The following is a 19,329-nucleotide window of genomic DNA, read 5'->3' on the forward strand; positions in this document are numbered from 1 at the left end:
TGCTTTCTATGTTCCCTCATGGACTACTCCAACTATCAGTAGAGATATTAAAAATATTTTGAACATCTCGCATGGGAGTTTTCCTTTTACTTGCCTTGGAATTGAAATTTCACCTTCTAGGCTCCGCATTAAGGACTGCAATGGCATTATTAATAGGGCCAACGCCAAGCTTGCTAGGTGGAGGAAATCTTCCTTATCCCAAGTTGGGAGGAATTATTAATTCTGCTATTAATGCTATCTCTAGCTATAATTTTAGTAACTCTGTTGTTCCCCTCAAGCTGGTTGAGGATATCAATAAAAAATACAAGGTTTTTCTTTGGGCTAAAGGGGATACCAAAGGCAACCATCTTGTGAACTGGAATGATATCATTTTGCCTAAGGACCGTGGAGGCCTAAATATTAGGAGCCTCAGGCTGGCTCGACTGGCATTCATGAATCTGAAAATTTCTAGTCTTCTTAATGATAAAAATTTGCTTTGGGTTCAATTAATGCACAACAAGTATGGTAACTTCAGCCTTTGGGGCAAGAACTCTAGAACTCGTGGCTTATCTAGCATGTACAAGCATATCATCTCTGCGATCCCTAATCCTAACCTCAGGGATGGCAATATTAAAAGCATTAGTGGCGGCAAAACCACCTCTATTATGAATGATCCTTGGGTTTTTGCTATGTTGCTTTCTCTTAACCAACTTACCTTAATATGGATGTAAGATTTGGACAAAAGTAAATGGCTAGTCTTATACATAGGGGCAAGTGGCATACTGAGAGGCTCTTGTACTAGTTCGGCCAAATCATGACCAAATAGATTTGTTTATGTAAGATTCCCCACTATCCTACTCATGATTCTTGGGTGTGGGTGGTAGACCCCAGGGGTATAGCCTTGGTTAAGAATGCTTATACTCTACCGATGGAGTAGTCAAAGCCTGATATAAAAGCTAATCCCAAATGGGAGCTTTTTTGGAAACTAGCGAATCTCCCTAGAATTAAAATCTTCTCGTGGAAGCTCACTCGGAACCGTCTGCCTACCAAGGCAAAATTTCTCAAGTTAGGTATGCTTATTAACCCCCTCTATAATAGTTGTGGCTTTGATCTTGAAACTGTGAATCACATCTTTTTAGATTGTACCAACGCTAAACAGATTTGGGATTTGAACATGACTAATCTCGGTATTCATATATCTTTTAATGGTAACTAGTTGGACGGAAACTATTTGAACAAGGGGGGAAACTTACCGAAAAAAAAAAACAAAAATTTGTTCTAGCTCTGATTACAAACTCTTTATGGCAACTATGGAAGTCTAGAAACTCTATCAATATCAAGGCTCAACAGTTTTCCTCTTATAATTGATGGTGAACTATTATTACTATGATATGGACTATTTTAACTCCAATAGAAGTTCTAAATCTCTGGAAAAGCAACCTCCTCAACCTCGTCTCCACCTTTGCATCCTTGGGTAAAGCTCAACTGCGTTGGCTTTTCTGAGATGTTGATGCTGATATTCTTTTGGTAGGGTGGTGCTCCTGCCAACTGTGAAAGTGCACTAACTACTAAAGCTTGGGCTGTGCGCGAGGCTCTAGAGCAAGCCGAAAATCTCAACATCCACTATTTGATCATCAAAACAGACTCCAAACAACTTACTCAATTTAGCCAAACAAGTAGGCAACTAGACTACAAAAAACCTTATTAAGGATATACTGCACCTCTTTCTTTCCTTCACGAAAGTTAAAATTAAGCACACCCTTAGAGGAGGAAATTTTGTTGTTAACTATCTAGCAAAGCATGCTAGGTTAACCTCTTCCTCTTTTTTGTGGACTGGCTCAGGTATGCCTAAGCTCTCCTCTATCTTATGCCTTGATGTTGTTAGTTCGTTTCACATGAGGGGTAGTAGGTAGACATGATTATTAGGCCCGACCCACCCAAACTCGGCCCAAACCTACCCGATCTTAACCGGGCTAAGCCCGATTTAGGCTGGGCCCGACCCGAGCCCGAGATAATAGTAGGTGGCATGGCTAAGCCTTTGCCCGCCAAGCCTATCATGAAAACTCGATCCACTACTCTCAACTATAACCCAACTCATAATGCATGCATATTCCTATAATTTTTTTAGTCCCACATTGGATATTTAGTAAATTATATATTAATATATAAGTATGTTTTTATGAAAGATAACTACATTATCTTTATATAAGCCCATTAAACTCAACCCAATAAAATATAATATTTTTTATATTTAACCTATTATGTTAGTCATTATACTCAATCCAAGCCTAATATTTAATGAGCTAATGGGCAATAACGGGCTAGAATATTCTAGCCCGATCCAAATCCGGCCCGGTCCGAGCTATTGGTGGGTCGGACCGTGAACAACTATTTAAGCCCGGTTGGCCCAAAAAGCCCAGCCCAAACCCAGTTCGGCCCACCCGATGATCACGTCTAGGAGCAAGTTGTAACTTTTTGGGGGTGTCTTGCCCTTTCTTATTGAAGTTCTTAATTACCAAAAAAAAAAAGGTCCATTAAGTATGTTTCCTTAGGAAATTTTCCTAATTTTTATAGTAAACAGAAAACAATTCCAGCATCAAGCATCCAGGAAAGAGACTACATGCAAATACAACTCATGAAGACCTCGGCTGCAAGTCAAAGGGAATAACTTAGCTTTTGTACTTCTCATCTAACTATAATCATTTCTCAGCAAATGAAATGAAAATGCAACTTCTTTAAAATAACTATGAATATAGTGCTCATATAACTGTCAGTTCAACATATACATTTAGAGATGGCAGAGACATCAAGCCAGCTTGCAATACAAAGAGACCATCTCAACCTCTCTCAAAAAGGAACCCTATAAAATATATTTACACCCAGAAAATAATCACATCTGAAAATAAAGTATAGAATCTTGACAAAATTTAGATCTCAGAGCCAGACTAACAACAACTAATTTCGCCCTCCTCTACATCTCCAATGTTGACAGCCGAGATCCATTCCTCAACCTCCTCTTCAAGATCGTCATTCTTTATGAACAAACCTAACCGCTCCAACGGGTTGGCAGGGCCAGAGTGCAGATTATTCCCATACATAACATTAATCAGCATTTCATCAGGCATAGTGATTCCCATCTGGCAGTAACTCAAACTTTCTATATCTTTTAAAATCTCACTGTTATCAATTTCAACAGTCTTCTCCATCTGGATAATAAAGAGAATATATAAAAATTTTAACTGGAGCAACTAACCTGGTAAGAGATATATTACAAATAAAAGGAAACAGTACCTTTTGCAGTGCCAACCGAGCTGCTTCTCTTTCCTTCTCCCTTTGCATTTTCATGTCAGCTTCTGCCTTCATTCGTGCAGCAGCCTCTGCAGCCTTCACATGGGCCTCAATCCTTGCTTTCTCTGTTTAATGGAGAAGTAAAAGAAAAAATATATATATATATGACTCAACACCGGATGAAGTAATATAAGGGCAGTGCTTTCATCTTGCCCTCCAACTTCAAGGTATCAGAGATGAAAATGCTATTATATCAAAACACCAGTCCCTATTTGTCTCCCCAAGCTAAATCTATATACCCAACAAGATTATTGGTTTATTCCATATGACATCAAATATGTTCTGGGAAAATGTCTTAATTACTTCTTCTTTAGCAGTATATTGAATTATTAGACATAGTAATAGCTAATTAGGCTTCTAAATGAATTTTCACATTTTCTATAATATTGGTTTGTTTTGATATCTCAATGGTCATATCTTAGCCATGAAATAGCAGCAATGCCTTCAAATTCTTAAGACCTTTTTTTCTCACCTTCCTGCTGCCTTCTTTCTAATTTCTCCCTTTCCAGCTGCAACTTTGCAGGGTCAATTTGCTTCCCCTGTGTGAAGTAAATATAAAGTCAGCCAAAATTCTAAACCAACATACTGAATTAATCTAAAAATTAGCTCAATCATAATGATGTGAGTTATGCAAGTTTACCCAGAAAAAATAAAAATAAAGGGAAGTACATGATCTAGAAGAGCTCTCTGCTGTGCTTTGACAATAGTATCAGCAAAACGACTCTTGAGCATTGCAGCTCGAAGGGCTCTAGTTGGTGACAGCGGTTCCTCAAAAGGAAGACTATTATTTCCTGGATATGAACAAAGCAAAAATGTAGAGTGAAAAGAGTGAAAAAAAAGGTGACCAAGCCAAAAATCTACAAAAGGCTATAAGCTTTATAGAAAGGAAAAGAAGTTGAGAATGTGCACTGAAAAGTACTACAATATTGTCCAGTTGAAACTATTAACTAAGATAATAGCCAAAGATGTGCAAACAAAGCATATCATAGATAGAAGATAATAGTAGAAAACCTTTTTCAGAAATAGCTGGATCAGAAGGTTGAAAAGGAGATATAACCTTGTCACTGTCACCAACTTCTACAACTGCATGCCAATATTACAATTAATTAACAAGCATGAAGAGGTGAAAAGTGGAAATTAGTAATGATGTAGAAGAAGGTAAAAGGGATACCATCTAATTCACAACTCGGATCACCCAACCGCACTTTTGATAATGTCTTTATATGTTCCTGCAGTATAAGATCAATAGGAGCACATAGAGGACACTATAATATTGCATCAATTTAAGTGGAAGGATAAGAATACTCAACATACCAAGTCACAGGAAACAGAACGCTGTGAATAACACTCTCCACCAGGAAGTTGTTGAGTGAAGGTGCCTTTGCGAGTCAAGCAGCGACCCATAGTTGCACATGTTGTATCTGCACGATCAGAAAATCTCGGAAGAGATTCAACTTTTGCATCAGCAGATGTAAGTCTTGTTTCACCACTACCTGAATTGCATTTCCTAAATTAGCTCCCTAGACAAGCTTTGCAATGGAAGATTTAAACAAAATTAACAATTGTATTATAAACACCTTTGCATGATCCCTGGGCGGAGTCTTGGCCACATTTTCTTATTACCTGTGCACACTACATGAATATTACAGATTTCAGAAGGCAAAGTAAAAAAAAGGAGTAGATGAAGTGAATGACAAACTATTAGAGCATAAAAGCATCAAGAGAGAGACTACTTACATCTAAAAGTTTCGCATCCAAAGAACTCCTCAGCATCTGATGCAACTTGAACAAAGTCTCCTCATTATGCATATCAATCTCCAAATTGATTCTCTCTTCAGATTTTTCAAGCATAAATTCCTTCTGAAGAAAATTGAGCAACCGTGGCGGCATATTTCTTATTGGTATAGTTGCTAAATCTTTTCTTAACTTCAACTTTTCAGCATATGTTAGGGATCTCCTGGATGAAAGATTTGAGCACCCAGAAGGTAATTTTACAGTCACTGGCCTCAAACTAACAGTCTGCAGTCCCAAATCAGAGTTTCCTTTTCTCCATTGTCCTTCCAAAGATTTCCATGCTGAACTGAATATATCATCTAATTCCTTGGCCATATTATGAACCTCATTTCCCGGAGGATTATACTGCATTGCGTTTGAGAAAGTTAGCCTTACATCAGCTGCAAACTGATGGGTGCTATTGTATAGCTTGCTTGCAAGATTGTGCCGTATTGTACCCAAGTCCATTGGTTTGGAGATAATAGAAAAGTAATCTGGAATATTCAGTTTCACTGGATCCACAGGATGATTAAATACCCAACCAAATGGATGATTCATCAGTTTCATCAAAATATTGGAGCATTGTCTTATTTTGGTGATGCCCATTTTTTCACACTTCCCTTTAGTATTTGTCAAGCCTCCTAAGGGATTCCTTTTGGAGACAACTGTAACAGTTGCTGCTATTGCTTCACACTTCCTAGAAAAAACAGTCTCTTCAACATCAAAATGAAAATCTAAATGCTTTTGTCCTCTGTCTGTCCCAGGTGCTTTCCTTTTCTTACTCATCTCAACCTGATAGTTCTCTTTCCTTGACAACAGCTTAAGAATCTCCTACTGAAAGAATTCAAGAGGTACATATTCAAAATTAATAAAGTCACCTCCAGATAACGCTACCAGTTTATAATAATCAACTTACAAGTTCCAACAGCTAACAAAGAATAAGCAAAAAGTAATATAAACTGGTTTGAGAGCATTTTTGCATGTATCATAATATGTTGCAAGTTATAGTGGCCATTCTTCAAGATTAGTAAAATAAGATTACAAACTTACTGTATGTCTATGGCTAAATATAACTCAAATTAAGTATTGGAATTATAGTAATAAAGTAAATGTTCAATATAGGTATCACCAACAGTTTCTATTTGAGAATTCAATTGATTAGTTCAACGGAAATAAAATTATGGTTTATCGAAAGTCTCAATTGAATATGGAATGATATTCCTAAGAAGAAATTTCCTGATACAACAAGCATAAGGCAAAATAGTCTGATCTTAAACTAGATTGAGCATAATAGTCCCTATAGAAGCTTTTTCAATACTACTTGGTCCATCTTGGATTAAACACAAAACATGAACATTAAAAAGCAAGCCTTGTATGAAGTGCACATTTTCAAAATCTATCCTATGGAAGAAGGTCAAAAGACTCAAAATAGTTTGTCACAACTGATTTCCACTTAAGAACCAATTTGATACTAAAAAGTAGCCAAAATATTTATAAAAAAAAAAAAACTGATGAAGATTGTGTCAAAGTCTGGCTCAAAAGAGTGTTGTTTTGACTGATCATGAACTTATAATTATTTAACAAGTGTTCTTATCAAGGTTAGAAAAATCGGGATCAGGATTGGCCTTCCGAAAAAATGATACGTATCGGCCGGATCGGCCGTATCAATTGCCTAGATCGGATCGGACTTTTTAATTACGTAAAATTCTAAATATTATTTAAAAATACAAGAAAACTTCTAAAAAAATTTAGAAAAAAGTTTACCAAAAAATAAGAAAAAAAAAGTATGGTGCAATAAAAATTAAAAAGAAGAGGAGATTAGAAAGAAAGTGAGTGGAAGAAAATCAAACAAAAGAAAGAGAAACTATAGTACAGTGAAGAAGAAGAAGAAAAAGAAGAAGAAAAGAGAAGATAAAGAGAGAGAATGGAAGAAATAAAAAAATTGAGAGAAAAATAAATTAATTAATTAAAAAATTATATCCCGGAGTTAGTTGGAGTTCGCCGGAGTTCGTTAGAGTTCACCGGAGTTAGATCTCTCCATAAGAGAAAAAATAGTTATGATAAGGAGAGAAAAAAAGAAAAAAAAGTGAAAGAAAGAAAGAGAGTGAAAGAAAGAGAGTGAAAGAAAGAGTGAAGGAGAGAAAGAAAGAGAGAGAGAGAGAATTTGGATCGTGTGGACTGCTGGGGGAAGAATTCGGCGCTGCCGAAGGCAATCGCCGACGTGGAGTTTGTGGCAATCGAGGCGAAGGGCGACGCGGTTTGCAGCATCTTGATGGCGAACTACTCTGTCGTTTGCTGGGGGAGTAGTAGTTTCCAAGGCAAGCATATCGTCACCTACGAGCGCGCTATGCCTGGATCTTGCACCCCGACATCCACCGGTAAATGTGGGTTCGGCCGATCCAACGAACCACGGTTCTTCTAGGAAGGAAAAGATTAATCCCCTATATTCATCTTACATTACATTCTCTAATTAGTTCTTTAAAGTTAGAAGTGCTAATTAACATCCTTGACAAGAAGTCTAGAACCTAAATTGCCTTTAGTGCTTCAAATATTAACAAAAGTTGATTAAAACAAAATGTTATGTTTAGAAGTAATACAATATTACCAAGAATGACATTTACAACCAAGATTTCGAGTATCGGAAAGCGGGATTGGGATCAGCCATCTACAAAAAATGATGTGCATTGACCATTTCATTATTGTACTATTTTTTAATTATGATTGTTTTAAGAAAAAGGTATAAAATGCAGAAAAAAAACTAAAAATTCAGAAAAAAATGACAAATAAAACAGAAATATCCTCTCCCACTCGATCTCCATCTCCCTCTAAACCAGTGCAGCAGCAAAGATATTTCTTTTTCTACGTCCCTCTCTCCTTCACTTTGCGGGAAACTCCTTGCCGGAGGTTGATATCACCAGAAAACTACTCATCATCGTTTGATGTCGCTGAATCAAAAGTGATGGGATACATCGGGAGATAGAGGGAGACTGAAGGGAAAAGAGAGCATGGGAGAGATGAGGGGGAAAATATATGCCTTACCACCGTAATTAACACTATGAGTACCACTACAAATACAATTTCATCAAGAACTAGCCCAATTAGCTTCCCCAGAGTCAAATCAAGAAATATGCGCTTGACCAAAACCCCCGGCTCACCAGATTGCCAGAATTACTTTGATCAAATTCATTGCTGCCTCTTCTCAACATAGCGTTAGCTTCCTAAACCCTAACCTGCCTGCCGTTCTTGAAATACTAACAACCCAGACCCCGAATAATACCACGATTTCGTCTAAGAACTAGTACAGTAGGTTTTCCCTAGAACCAAAATCGACGAAGACACTGAATCGAATAATAACCCTAAACTAACAACCACGGATCGACTAACGTTTTCCCCCTTTTCTTACAGCTAAAACCATCAAACAGCCTCTCCAGGATTATTAGAGATCAAGAAAAAGAACACAAAAGACTTTGTAGAGAGAGGGAGGTAGACTTACTTGAGGAAGGAGACGACTGAGCTGCCGTCGAAGGTTAGAGAAAGTCGTCGTCGGACGAGGAGGAGAGAGAGTGAGTGAAAGAACTTATACAGGGTTTTACACAATCCGAATCAGCGTCGAGAAAGATAGGGGAAATTACACTTTTACCCTACGGTTAGGTCTAAATAGTAAATTCACTTACACCCCTACTTCTATTTATATCACTTTATCCCCCCTCAAAGATTATATTTGACCAAACTAAACTCGTTAATTTTTCCATTTTATTTTATCAAATCATTCGGTCAAATTTTAAACATTTTAAAAAAGTTAGATAAACTTTCTAATGCATCTAAAATAATACTGACCAAATAACAAAGATATGATAAAAAAATACATCCGTTTAATTTATTTATATTATATTTATTACCTAAAATTTAATTAATATTATTTTGAATATATTAGCAAGTTTACTTAATCCTCTATAATTTTATTATAAAATTTTTATATCTAATGAGTTTTTTATATTTGACATATGATTTGATTAAATATGAGGAAAAAAATAACCAGTTATACTTGAGTCTAGACTATACGAAGTAAAATGATACAATTAAAACTACTAGTAATTTTTCTATATAGATCTCTGATTTATTTTTGATTTATTTTTTGTGATACTATCGCCACCCGAAATTAGAATTATGATCGGTCTTGCACCTCAATATGCTTGGGATACATGAAGCCTTACTAATACTTTCTAAGTGTACAATGGGCAAGAATAAATAAACGAAGAAGATCTAATTTATTAAATTTAAACTAATTGCGATGAACATAAAACAATATTATTGTTTGAGTCTCTAAACGAAAATAAAATTAATAATTAATCTAAAGCATAAAATCCAAAAGAGCAGAAAGTTAAATAAGTAGGTCCTAAGTGGAGGTAGGGTTTGGGTGCATCTCGCTCAGTCACCAGGCTGATTATTACCTGAGATAATAATTTAAAAAAAAAAAGAAACTCATGAGCCAACAATTATAGCTCAGTGAGTAGAATTCACTCGAAAACTAAATAAATTCTAAAATTGTATAGTGTTAAATAAAATCCAAGTTCAACAATATACATAACAATTTGCAACAGGCATGCTCTTAAATAATAACAATGATAATAATAGAAAGACATAACTTGTAGCATTGCACAGTTTTAACATATTAACATCATTTCAATGCTTATAATGTCATTTGTCTCAATGGGTCTATACCATGTGGATCTACATCAACTAGAAGTTATCTCGAGATGACGCTCAAGATTTTTTCCTCATAGTTGATCCAGATAGGGTCATCAGATGGTGTCACTATGTGATCTTGGGACTGTTTTCTAACTTCGCTAAAGTCACCTAGGAAAGTCACTATAGTGATATGAACCCTGAACTTTTTAATAGACTTGAGTCACCATAGAAAACCACAAGCGATCTATACCGGGATTGTTCTCTAAGTCATACCAATACTAGTTTTATTTTTATTTTTACTAAAATTTATAATTTGCACAAAGTATGGCGATGCACTGAGTGTAATAGTTAAATGTATACAGAAAATATAACAATTAAATTTACATGTAAGAATGAAATAAATAAATTTACACATAGAAAATTGCATGGTCTAACAAAGATATGAAGTATAATAAAAATAAATATATGAGTGAATCCACTAACCTAAGTCTAGACAAAATAATTGAAATCTCTAATCTCTAGCTCACATGCTAAATATCACCACCTTTAATAATAATAAAAATTTTGAATTAAAAAATATTAATATTTTCTACAATTTAACTCAAGATTAATTAATTTAGGCCAAAACAAGCTCAATCGGTTAGGCTGGCTTTAGTTGGCCCGCAGCCCTCCCAACCATATGCTTAAATGGATTAGGCCTTTGGCCCAATCCAATTAAGTTAATGAAGCCGAGTCGGGTCCCTTGGATTCGAATCCAACCTGACCCGAATCCAAAACTTAAAGGAAGAAGGCCAGACTCGGGTCCCGAAGGGCGAGAGAGAGAGACGCCAGCGGTCATTGCTGATGACCGATCAATGGCCACCCTCAAGCTCCCCGACGTTCTCACAACGCTGTCGTCCTCACAAGATGGAGGAGAAACCACAATGGCGATCGACTCCATGGCGAGCGGCCATGGAGTCGTTTGCTACCACTCGTCGAGCCACGATGGCTCCAGGGAAGCACACCACGACACGAGGCCAAAGGTACGAAGCACTGGCACATGAGTGGCAACGACCCAAAGCTGCCCCCCTCTCCGCACCCCCAAACCCATAAAAAAAGGTATTTCTATTCTAACTTATTAAACTCAAATTAATTATGAGGGATGGAAGAGGGCTTACCGAGGAGTAAGAAAAGGGCTAGGGTGGGTGAATAAGATAGGATTAGAGTTTTTATTTATAGGTTAGGTTTTAATCATAATCCTTAATCCGTTTTAGATTCAGAGTGGTCGAAAATTCCGCAATCACTCCCATTGTGTGATTGAGAAGGAGAGGGGGGAGGGCTCCATGTGCAGTGCACATGCGTCCTATTTTTTCTCAAATTTTTTTTTCCAGTTCTTACATATACACTGATCTCTTTGAATTTTTAAATCATAATTTATAGGTTATAATTTTTACTTGCTATTTATACAATATGGATTCACCCAAGCGCTGATCAGCATGACGAATGAATGTAGTGTATTGGGATTCTTTTACGTTGACTTAGGATTCGATTATTTATTTAGTCGTATTAGTTGTTTTAGTATCTATTTTAAAAGACATTAGTTGTCTAACTTTGAACCTCTTTATTATCTTATATAATTTTATTAATTGATTTGGAATCATTATATTATACTGAATTCTTTTATATTATGAATTTTGGAAGTATACGATAAGGTTTTGTATATCTCAAATTCAATAAAAGTATATAATTAGTCATAATTTCAATTTCAGGTCGTAACAAACAGCGTTGAAATGGTGAAATTTTATGTGAAGATTAACTAGCATTACAAATAAGACCAAATTACTTAGATGGAAAAAAAATATTCTCAGCTTTTCCATTAAGAGATAAACCTAGAAGAAATCCATTAGACAGTAGTAGTCTGGAACTTTTTATTTCTAGAAAATTCGTGCATTCCTTTCCTTCTAAATCTTCCACCCAAACTAAAGCTAAATTAAAGCATATTCCAACCTTATTGATTGAGTTTTTCCTCCAATCCAACCAGAATTGTTGAACTGAATCAGGCTAAGAATTGACAGCCAACCAGTATACCTTGATATAATCTTTCTAATACTTTCATTTTTCTATAGCAAAGAACACAGATCACTAAACCTTTCCTTCTTAATATGTCCTTTGAATTGATCTCATATGAAACCACCAAAATAGAGTTTATAAAGAGAGTGAGTGGAATAAATACCATTTGAAGAAAATCTCCAAGATATGAAAAGAAAGAAAATAAACTGGAATGGCAGATAGGACTGAAGTAAGAAGAATCAATCTTCCACCATAATCTGGATTATAGCTTGTTAATTACTGGTAAAGATAAAAGTATTATCAGCATATTGCAAAATTTATCCGCTATTATCGTAACCGAACCTTGAATAATATGATTAGAAATAGACAAGGAAAAGAACTAGTGACAGCACTTTGACCTTCATGATTATGCCTTAACAGCCATGCTCATGTGTCATAACAAACCTTTCTAATCATAATTAGTTAAATTTAACTGACAGAATGACATTTATAGAGGAAGAAATATAGAAAGATAATAAAGTTAAATATTTTGAAGAATATAGAAAGATATGATGGGAAAATTCTCCCCCAGCAACATTGATCACTCTCAACTAATGAACTAGCAGCAAATTTCCCTATTAGTAAGTATACTGAGGAACGTGGTAACATGCTAGAAATAGGAGACATGTATCAAAAACTTAACTTAGAGAAAAAGATATCAAGAGTATTACTTAAATTGTAAGTTAATCAAACCAAAATATTTCAAATACTATTCTTTACAATCTCCATGAGAATTATATCATAGTCACTCATAAGCCCCTGCAAGACCTAAAATATAACAAACCCGGTGTTCATACATTATTTGAAAGCAGAAACTAATGCAAGCACCTAACTCCTTGTTCATCATCATCTACTTATGTTTCAATGAAGCAAAATAGGTACCATTAGCCGCCACCACCACCTGATCCATACTTCTTTCCAAAGACGATAACTTGGAGCTTGTCATACCCAGCCAAGACACCAGCACCTGCGACCGCACGCAGGATATTCGCACCAGCACCCTTATAGAGGGACTTGGCACCCTCCTTCTTCAAGATTTGTTGGAATGCATCCAGTGAATTACGGTACTTGACAGCCTCTCCTGATGTCATCATCATCCTCCTTCGGACAGTGTCTAAGGGGTAAGAGGCAAGACCAGCACCAATTGTAATTCCCCATCCTAGCAAGAAACTTGCAAAGAAATTATCCTGCAACATTAAAATCAAACAAAATATTAATAAAAAAATATAGATTTGCAGAATCTTATGTGAGTGCTACTAATAAAAGCTATTGTAGTAAAGCAAAACATAATCATTGAACATCAACGGGACTAGGGTTAATTCTGCAATTCTATGTGAATTCTACTAAACGCTAATGTTATACAGACTTGCAAGATAGACAAGCAAATATAGCCAATGAACATCGAAGGGGCTGAGATGAGTTTCTACAATATCCCGAGTTTGCATGATGAACTGATATATGAAATATCACCTAATTGAGGTGGATCTATTTAAACTTCAGGTGCCATAGCATTTCACTTCACATGCTAAATGTTAATTCAGTACCTTAGAATGTCATCTTTATATTCTTGTAGCATTGCTATCATGGCCCACTTGGGATGGAGATCAATGAGTCCTCATGTTATGACTACCAAGCTAAAGAAAACAAGGTTAGCTTCCACCAAATTATCAATTCAGCTTTGGCCAAACCATGAAGGAATTGTCATGAACTCAAGATCCATGATGGGCTGATTATGCTATATATTCCAGATCAAGTTTGTTAAAATTTGAAATATACTCAAGGCCAGAATAACATAGTGTGAAGAAATATGTCACATTTCTCTCCATGCTCCAAAAGTCCAACTACCATAAAAGAACTAAACAAGCCAACACCGATCACTTAGAAGTTTGAAGAAGGATCAAGTCAAAATATAAAATAAGATCAGTCAAGCAAACATTTCAGAAGGGGAAGACCATATCTCAGACTCATACTACTTGAACAGAAGGCATACTGGATGATAGGACAAAAATATATTAAGAATCTTTTCATATTAAGAGACTCCCAAGCAATCAACAAAATGAGCTCAGATTACACAATATTGTTGTTATATCAAGAATAGCATACCTCAACAATTTCCTATCTGATGATATAGACAACTACATCCTATCTGATGATACAGTTGGTTATGGAATCTGTGATGAGAACTCTTGAATCAATTTTCAGTCCACACTCTCATAAGGCATATCAAACAGTAATATAACAGAACAAAACAGGAGAAATTACATGCAGCCATTGATGAAGATGATTTAAGAGTCTAAATATAACAACTACTAACCTGTAGGGCACCAATCAGAACCACTGGCTTTAGAGAATCATACATTCCAAAGTAGAGCCCTCGATAAACAATGATACCAACACATGATATGTTGAAGCCACGATAGAGGCCAGCAATACCATCGGATTTCACAGTCTTCTTGTAAACATCAATAAGACCATTGAACTGTCTTTCTCCTCCCTTCTTAGCAGCCTTGGCATCATTGGCTAGCCGTGTTCGGGCATAATCCAAAGAATAGACAAAGAAGAGTGAAAAGGCACCAGCTGCACCTCCAGATGCCAAGTTACCTGCAAACCATTTCCAGTACCCATCTCTATCTTTCTTAAAGTTGAACATTCGCTTGAAGTAGTCCTTGAAAGCAAAGTTCAAAGCCTGAAACATACAAATCAATCAGTCAGCTGTTGAATGGGAAATTGTAAACAGAAAAAAGCAAAACAAAAGTTAAGGCTTCAGACCTGAGTTGGAAAATAACGAATAACATTTGCAGTATTTCCTCTCCACAGTGCTGCAAATCCTTCATCCTTAATTGTTCGGCTAAAGCAATCTCCAATTCCTTTATAGGGTTCAGAAAGCCGACCAGATTTTATCATTTCATCCTGGTTCTGAATTAAGAGCTTCACCCTCTCAATAGGAGCAGCTGCTGTTTTGGATACAGCAGCAGAAACTCCTCCCATAAGGAAATCTATAAAAAACCCAGACATACCCTTCTCTGCAGGGGCATTAGCAGAGATAGGTGAGAGAGCTGACAGGGATGAAAAACCAACTGTCCCATTAATACTGTTGTGTGGCCTGAGCAACGGGCTCTGCAAGCCTCCATTCATATAAGTGGGTGGAAAGTTGTGCATGCCAGAATTCCTGGCTGATGAATGAGGAGTAAGTCTAGTATATAAGTTCGATCTCCCATAGATCTTATGTATAACAGAGGGGGAATGTAATTCCTCTGCCATTTTGGCAAGCCACAGAGCTAACAAACCTGCATCAAATAAAAAAAACAGTACTTATATACAGTATTTAGAAGCAGAGGCCTATGGCATGGCATTAAGAATATTGCCCAGGCAAAGCATAAGTCTCAAAACAAAAAGGCAAAAGCCTCACTTCCTTTAAATGTCCCCATAATTATAAACTACTAAAATGTTTTGAAAAAAACAAATATATGCACTGGAATGTCTTACATCCACATTGTACTTATTCACCTCCTTGCAACTGGATATCTCTCATAAACCAAGATAAAAATGTCACTGCAAACAAGAGAGCATTTTTTCCCCTCCAAACAAAGACAATAATGCATATTATATATTCACTGACAGATGAATATGATTTATTTTCTACTGAATAGTTATGCATTTTCTATTGAATAGTTTCTCAATTGGACCAGTTTTGTTTATCTATCTGAAGTCTGAACACTATCAATTAGTCAAATCATCGTCTCATGGATGTTGGAAAAGTTTGCTCTGATCTGTAAATTTCTGAATTGTGTGAAACACCTGTATCTACTACATAAGGGAAAGTGGGAAACTAACATAACCTATAATTGTCAACTTAAAAAATCCTAACCAGCTTGAAATCTTTCATTTATCCCATAACCCAATAACATATAAACACCATCACATAAACATACCATAATAACTACAAACAATGCTCTACAGAATTATGCAATCATCTTCACAGTACAATCAATTCAATCCCCAAAAGTAAATCTCTCAAATCTAGCTAAGAGGAGATTATCTATTTTACTTTTTAAATAATTAACAGAAAAATTAAGTGTCTATATGCCTCGAAGAATAGTCACTCTAATAAACTAACAGTGAAAAATATTAGCATGGGAATACAAGCACAATTTATTAATGCAGGCACAAGCACAAACACATACTCATGCAAAGAATCACTCATTTAAAAAAACATTCCTGCAGGCAGACAGACAGTTGCACATACATGCAGAATACATTGACAGCCACACCACCCCCCAAACACTCCCATGGTATGTATTATACACATATATACATACATATATACATATATACATACATATATACATATATATATAGGCTATTAAGTGCATCTCAAGATTAGTAAAAGGTCAAACCAAGGTGAAATAATATGAGAGAATTTTCTCTCTCCACCTTGGGAATAGGATGATCCAAATGTGGAATCAACAGCTAGGGTTGTTAAAACTTATCTCAAAATGTTAAAACAAAGTCTCTAGTCTACCTGATATAAATTTACATATAATATACATAAGTATATATATGTATGTTGCTTAAATTATTAAGCTTTTGACTCCTGAATATCAAGGTTCTAAAAATTGGCATCGAAATCGGGATCGGCCGTTCAGAAAAACAATATGTATCGGCCGCCTGTATCGGATCGAACTATTTTAATTACATAAAATTCTAAATATTATTTAAAAATGTTGAGAAATTTCTAAAAATTTAGGAAAAATTATAAGAAAATAAGAAATAATAATTACTCACATATAAAGACTAAAAAGTAAAAATCTCTCTTCCTCCCTCTCTTCTTTCCTATCCCTCTAACTGTTAATCTGAAGTATACATTCTCTCCTATACTTTCTCTTTCTTTCTATCTTTCCATCTCTCTCCCTCACCCTCTCTTTTTTTTTATCTTTCCCTCTCTCTCCCTCACTCTCTCTTCCTTTTTCCCTCTCTCTCTCTCCCTCACTCTCTCTTCCTCTTTCCCTCTCTCTCTCTCCCTCTCTCTCTCTAGCTGTTGCTGTCAACTGCCTGTTACAGCTAGCAACCACCTGCAGCAACAGCAGACAGCTGCTACAGGCGGCTGCAGTACGACCGAAACTGAAAACTATGCTGAATATCCAACTAACCAGTAAATTTCTTACTCTTAACTTTCTTTGACAAAAAGCCACAAAGCTTAATAATTTTCCAAAATACAGTATCATCTATTCACCACAAAGTTCCTTTGGTATAATTGCAAATGTGAAGTGTTGGTATTTTATTGGTAAATATCCTTAATGACATAAAATTTGCAGAATCCATGCTCAATCTCCTGTAATAATATCATTCATAAGCCAGGTTTGATTCGGCTCAACCCAAAGCTTTAGGTACTAGCTTCGTCCTTAGCCCTGAACTCGTCGTAGATTGCACTCGTTCTTAGCGCTTCTTAGCCTCCCCACCCTTGCTTAGTCCTCCGCATTCAAACATATCCGAATTTTGATAAACTATTTTCTTCTATGATGTGATATTTCAATTTCATGAAACAATGTGGCTACGATCTTGGAGACCAAAAATTGGCCCCTCAGTTATTAAATTCCAGTCTCAACTTACTTCTTTTGTAGATGTGACCAAATAGCTCATGCAACATAACTCCTTTATGCATGAGCCAAAGGAAATGTCACTTCTATCACTACTTTATTTCAGAAGCTAACACTTTGATTTTGCAACACTTCCCCATCCAGTTATCACCCAATATATAAAGAGAAAACATTGATTGTCAATGTAGAAAATCATCCAAATAACCCCTACAACATCATGTTCATTTAGCTGGAGTTAAATAAGGATACTCTTAGATAGAACATGATTGATATCTTAAGCATCCAAAATATTGTTAAGTGTCAATGATATTTCCCAAAAGGAAAAAGAGAAAAGAAATTACCAGTGAAATTGCCACTTCCATCACTGTCCTTCCAACATCTAAGACTAGCTAAACAATCTTCATATCAAATCCATCCATTTATACTTCAATTTCCACCCAGTAGATTATTTACAAACATACACTAGCCCAATTTATTTACAGACTTACATTATTACGCAACAAGAGCTCATAGAAAAATCATAAAGAATTTTAAATAAATCATTAAACTGAGCCAACAGATAATGAAACTATGAAAATAAAGTCTCTTGTTCTCCACAGTCCACATATGTTGGAACATGATCAGACAATAGTTGACTGCTAAATTTTAACACAAGACTAGATGAGTTTCTGCAATGTCAGGTCAGGATCATCCAACTCAGCAAAATCAATGAAATAGATGAAATTTCAATTTGTAATTCGCCAAATCAAAGAGCGATTTAAATGGAAATTGTTTTTCAAAATAAGTTGCTAACTGGGTAAGCAACATATACAAGTCCTTGACCAGGTAGCCCCTTGGTCATTTTTTTTCATTCTTCTTGTTCTTGAATAAGTTGCTTATCTGATTAGCAACTTATTGAGGAAAGCAATTTTCATAACTTAAGTAGCTGGATGGACCTCAATCAGCTGTGTCAAATTTAAAAACTCATCCAATGTCGTATTAAAGTTTGGTTGTTAAGGGGGGGTGGGTGGTGGGGGTTTAGTATGGTCAAAAACTCTACGAAAAGATAAAGTTTGCTATTATTGCCTATTCCTCCCTAATAAAGAACCAGTGATAGGATAGACGGGTATCTGTTCTGTGGAGGTCAAACAACAGTGGCCATTCTCAGAAAACTGAAACAAGAGTCAATAAAATAACTACAAATTCACTTAGTGGAAAATAGCATACATTTCCATCCACCAAGGTGTACATTATTATAGTAGCAAAGCAACTTAAATCACATGAAAACAAAATTCTCGATCCACTCGCCAATTGTTACACCAAAATGATCTCGCTTCTATCTCTTTGCAACTCCTCCAGATGTCAGAAACATTAGACTATTAAATCAGCAAACTCTACACCACTTGATTTTCCTAACGAGTCACATAAATCAAAAGAACCTACTAAAATTCACCATTTGTACGATATAAGAAACAACCAAAACAAGTTGCTAACAGTTAGATCCAACATACGAAATAAAAAAACCACTCGAAACAAACAGATCTAATCTAGGAAAACTAACGAAAACCAAGCTTAGATCCTAACAGATCATGAAGCATAAGAAAAGAAAAGTAAAGATGAAACCTTTCCGAGAACTACCGATTAACACCAACAGGGGAAGGGAATAAACAACAGATCGGAGAGAGAAGAGAGCAAACCTTGGGAAGGCCGAGAAGGATAGCCTCCACCTTCCTCCGATCTCGATAGGAGGGTGGAAACGGGAAGCAGAGATTTGCATTTATACGGAAAGGAGACGGCTGCAACCCTACTTGTGCTTCCAATTTACTGGGAGTTTGAACTGACAAGATTACCCTTGCCTTCCATTTGTTTTCCAATT

The 19,329-nt window shown here is 36.0% G+C and overlaps 2 protein-coding genes across 5 annotated transcripts; both read right to left on the reverse strand.

The window, feature by feature from the left end:
• Positions 1–2,693: 2,693 nt before the first annotated feature.
• LOC140796181 (transcription factor GTE11-like) lies at positions 2,694–8,711 on the reverse strand. Of its 4 annotated transcripts, none has more exons than XM_073149094.1 (10): positions 8,594–8,711; positions 5,065–5,934; positions 4,905–4,959; positions 4,642–4,820; positions 4,499–4,556; positions 4,339–4,410; positions 3,997–4,118; positions 3,800–3,866; positions 3,271–3,392; positions 2,694–3,185 (listed from the first exon to the last, which is right to left on the reverse strand). In XM_073149094.1, the coding sequence occupies exons 2-10, from the start codon at positions 5,884–5,886 to the stop codon at positions 2,925–2,927; spliced, it is 1,758 nt and encodes a 585-aa protein (XP_073005195.1). In that variant the 5' UTR covers positions 5,887–5,934; positions 8,594–8,711; the 3' UTR covers positions 2,694–2,924. The 4 variants fall into 4 exon arrangements, with proteins under 4 accessions (XP_073005195.1, XP_073005198.1, XP_073005196.1 ...); XM_073149097.1 differs by having other exon boundaries at positions 4,642–4,748; positions 4,905–4,950; positions 8,594–8,709; XM_073149095.1 differs by having other exon boundaries at positions 4,905–4,950; positions 8,594–8,709.
• A 3,809-nt stretch (positions 8,712–12,520) lies between these two features.
• LOC140796211 (ADP,ATP carrier protein 1, mitochondrial-like) lies at positions 12,521–19,329 on the reverse strand. Its single transcript, XM_073149131.1, has 4 exons — positions 19,151–19,329; positions 14,647–15,164; positions 14,192–14,563; positions 12,521–13,064 (listed from the first exon to the last, which is right to left on the reverse strand). The coding sequence occupies exons 2-4, from the start codon at positions 15,136–15,138 to the stop codon at positions 12,762–12,764; spliced, it is 1,167 nt and encodes a 388-aa protein (XP_073005232.1). The 5' UTR covers positions 15,139–15,164; positions 19,151–19,329; the 3' UTR covers positions 12,521–12,761.

This window comes from Typha latifolia, chromosome 10, assembly GCF_019914945.1.
Source record: "Typha latifolia isolate L0001 chromosome 10, TyphaL0001v2, whole genome shotgun sequence".
Lineage (NCBI taxonomy): Eukaryota > Viridiplantae > Streptophyta > Magnoliopsida > Poales > Typhaceae > Typha > Typha latifolia.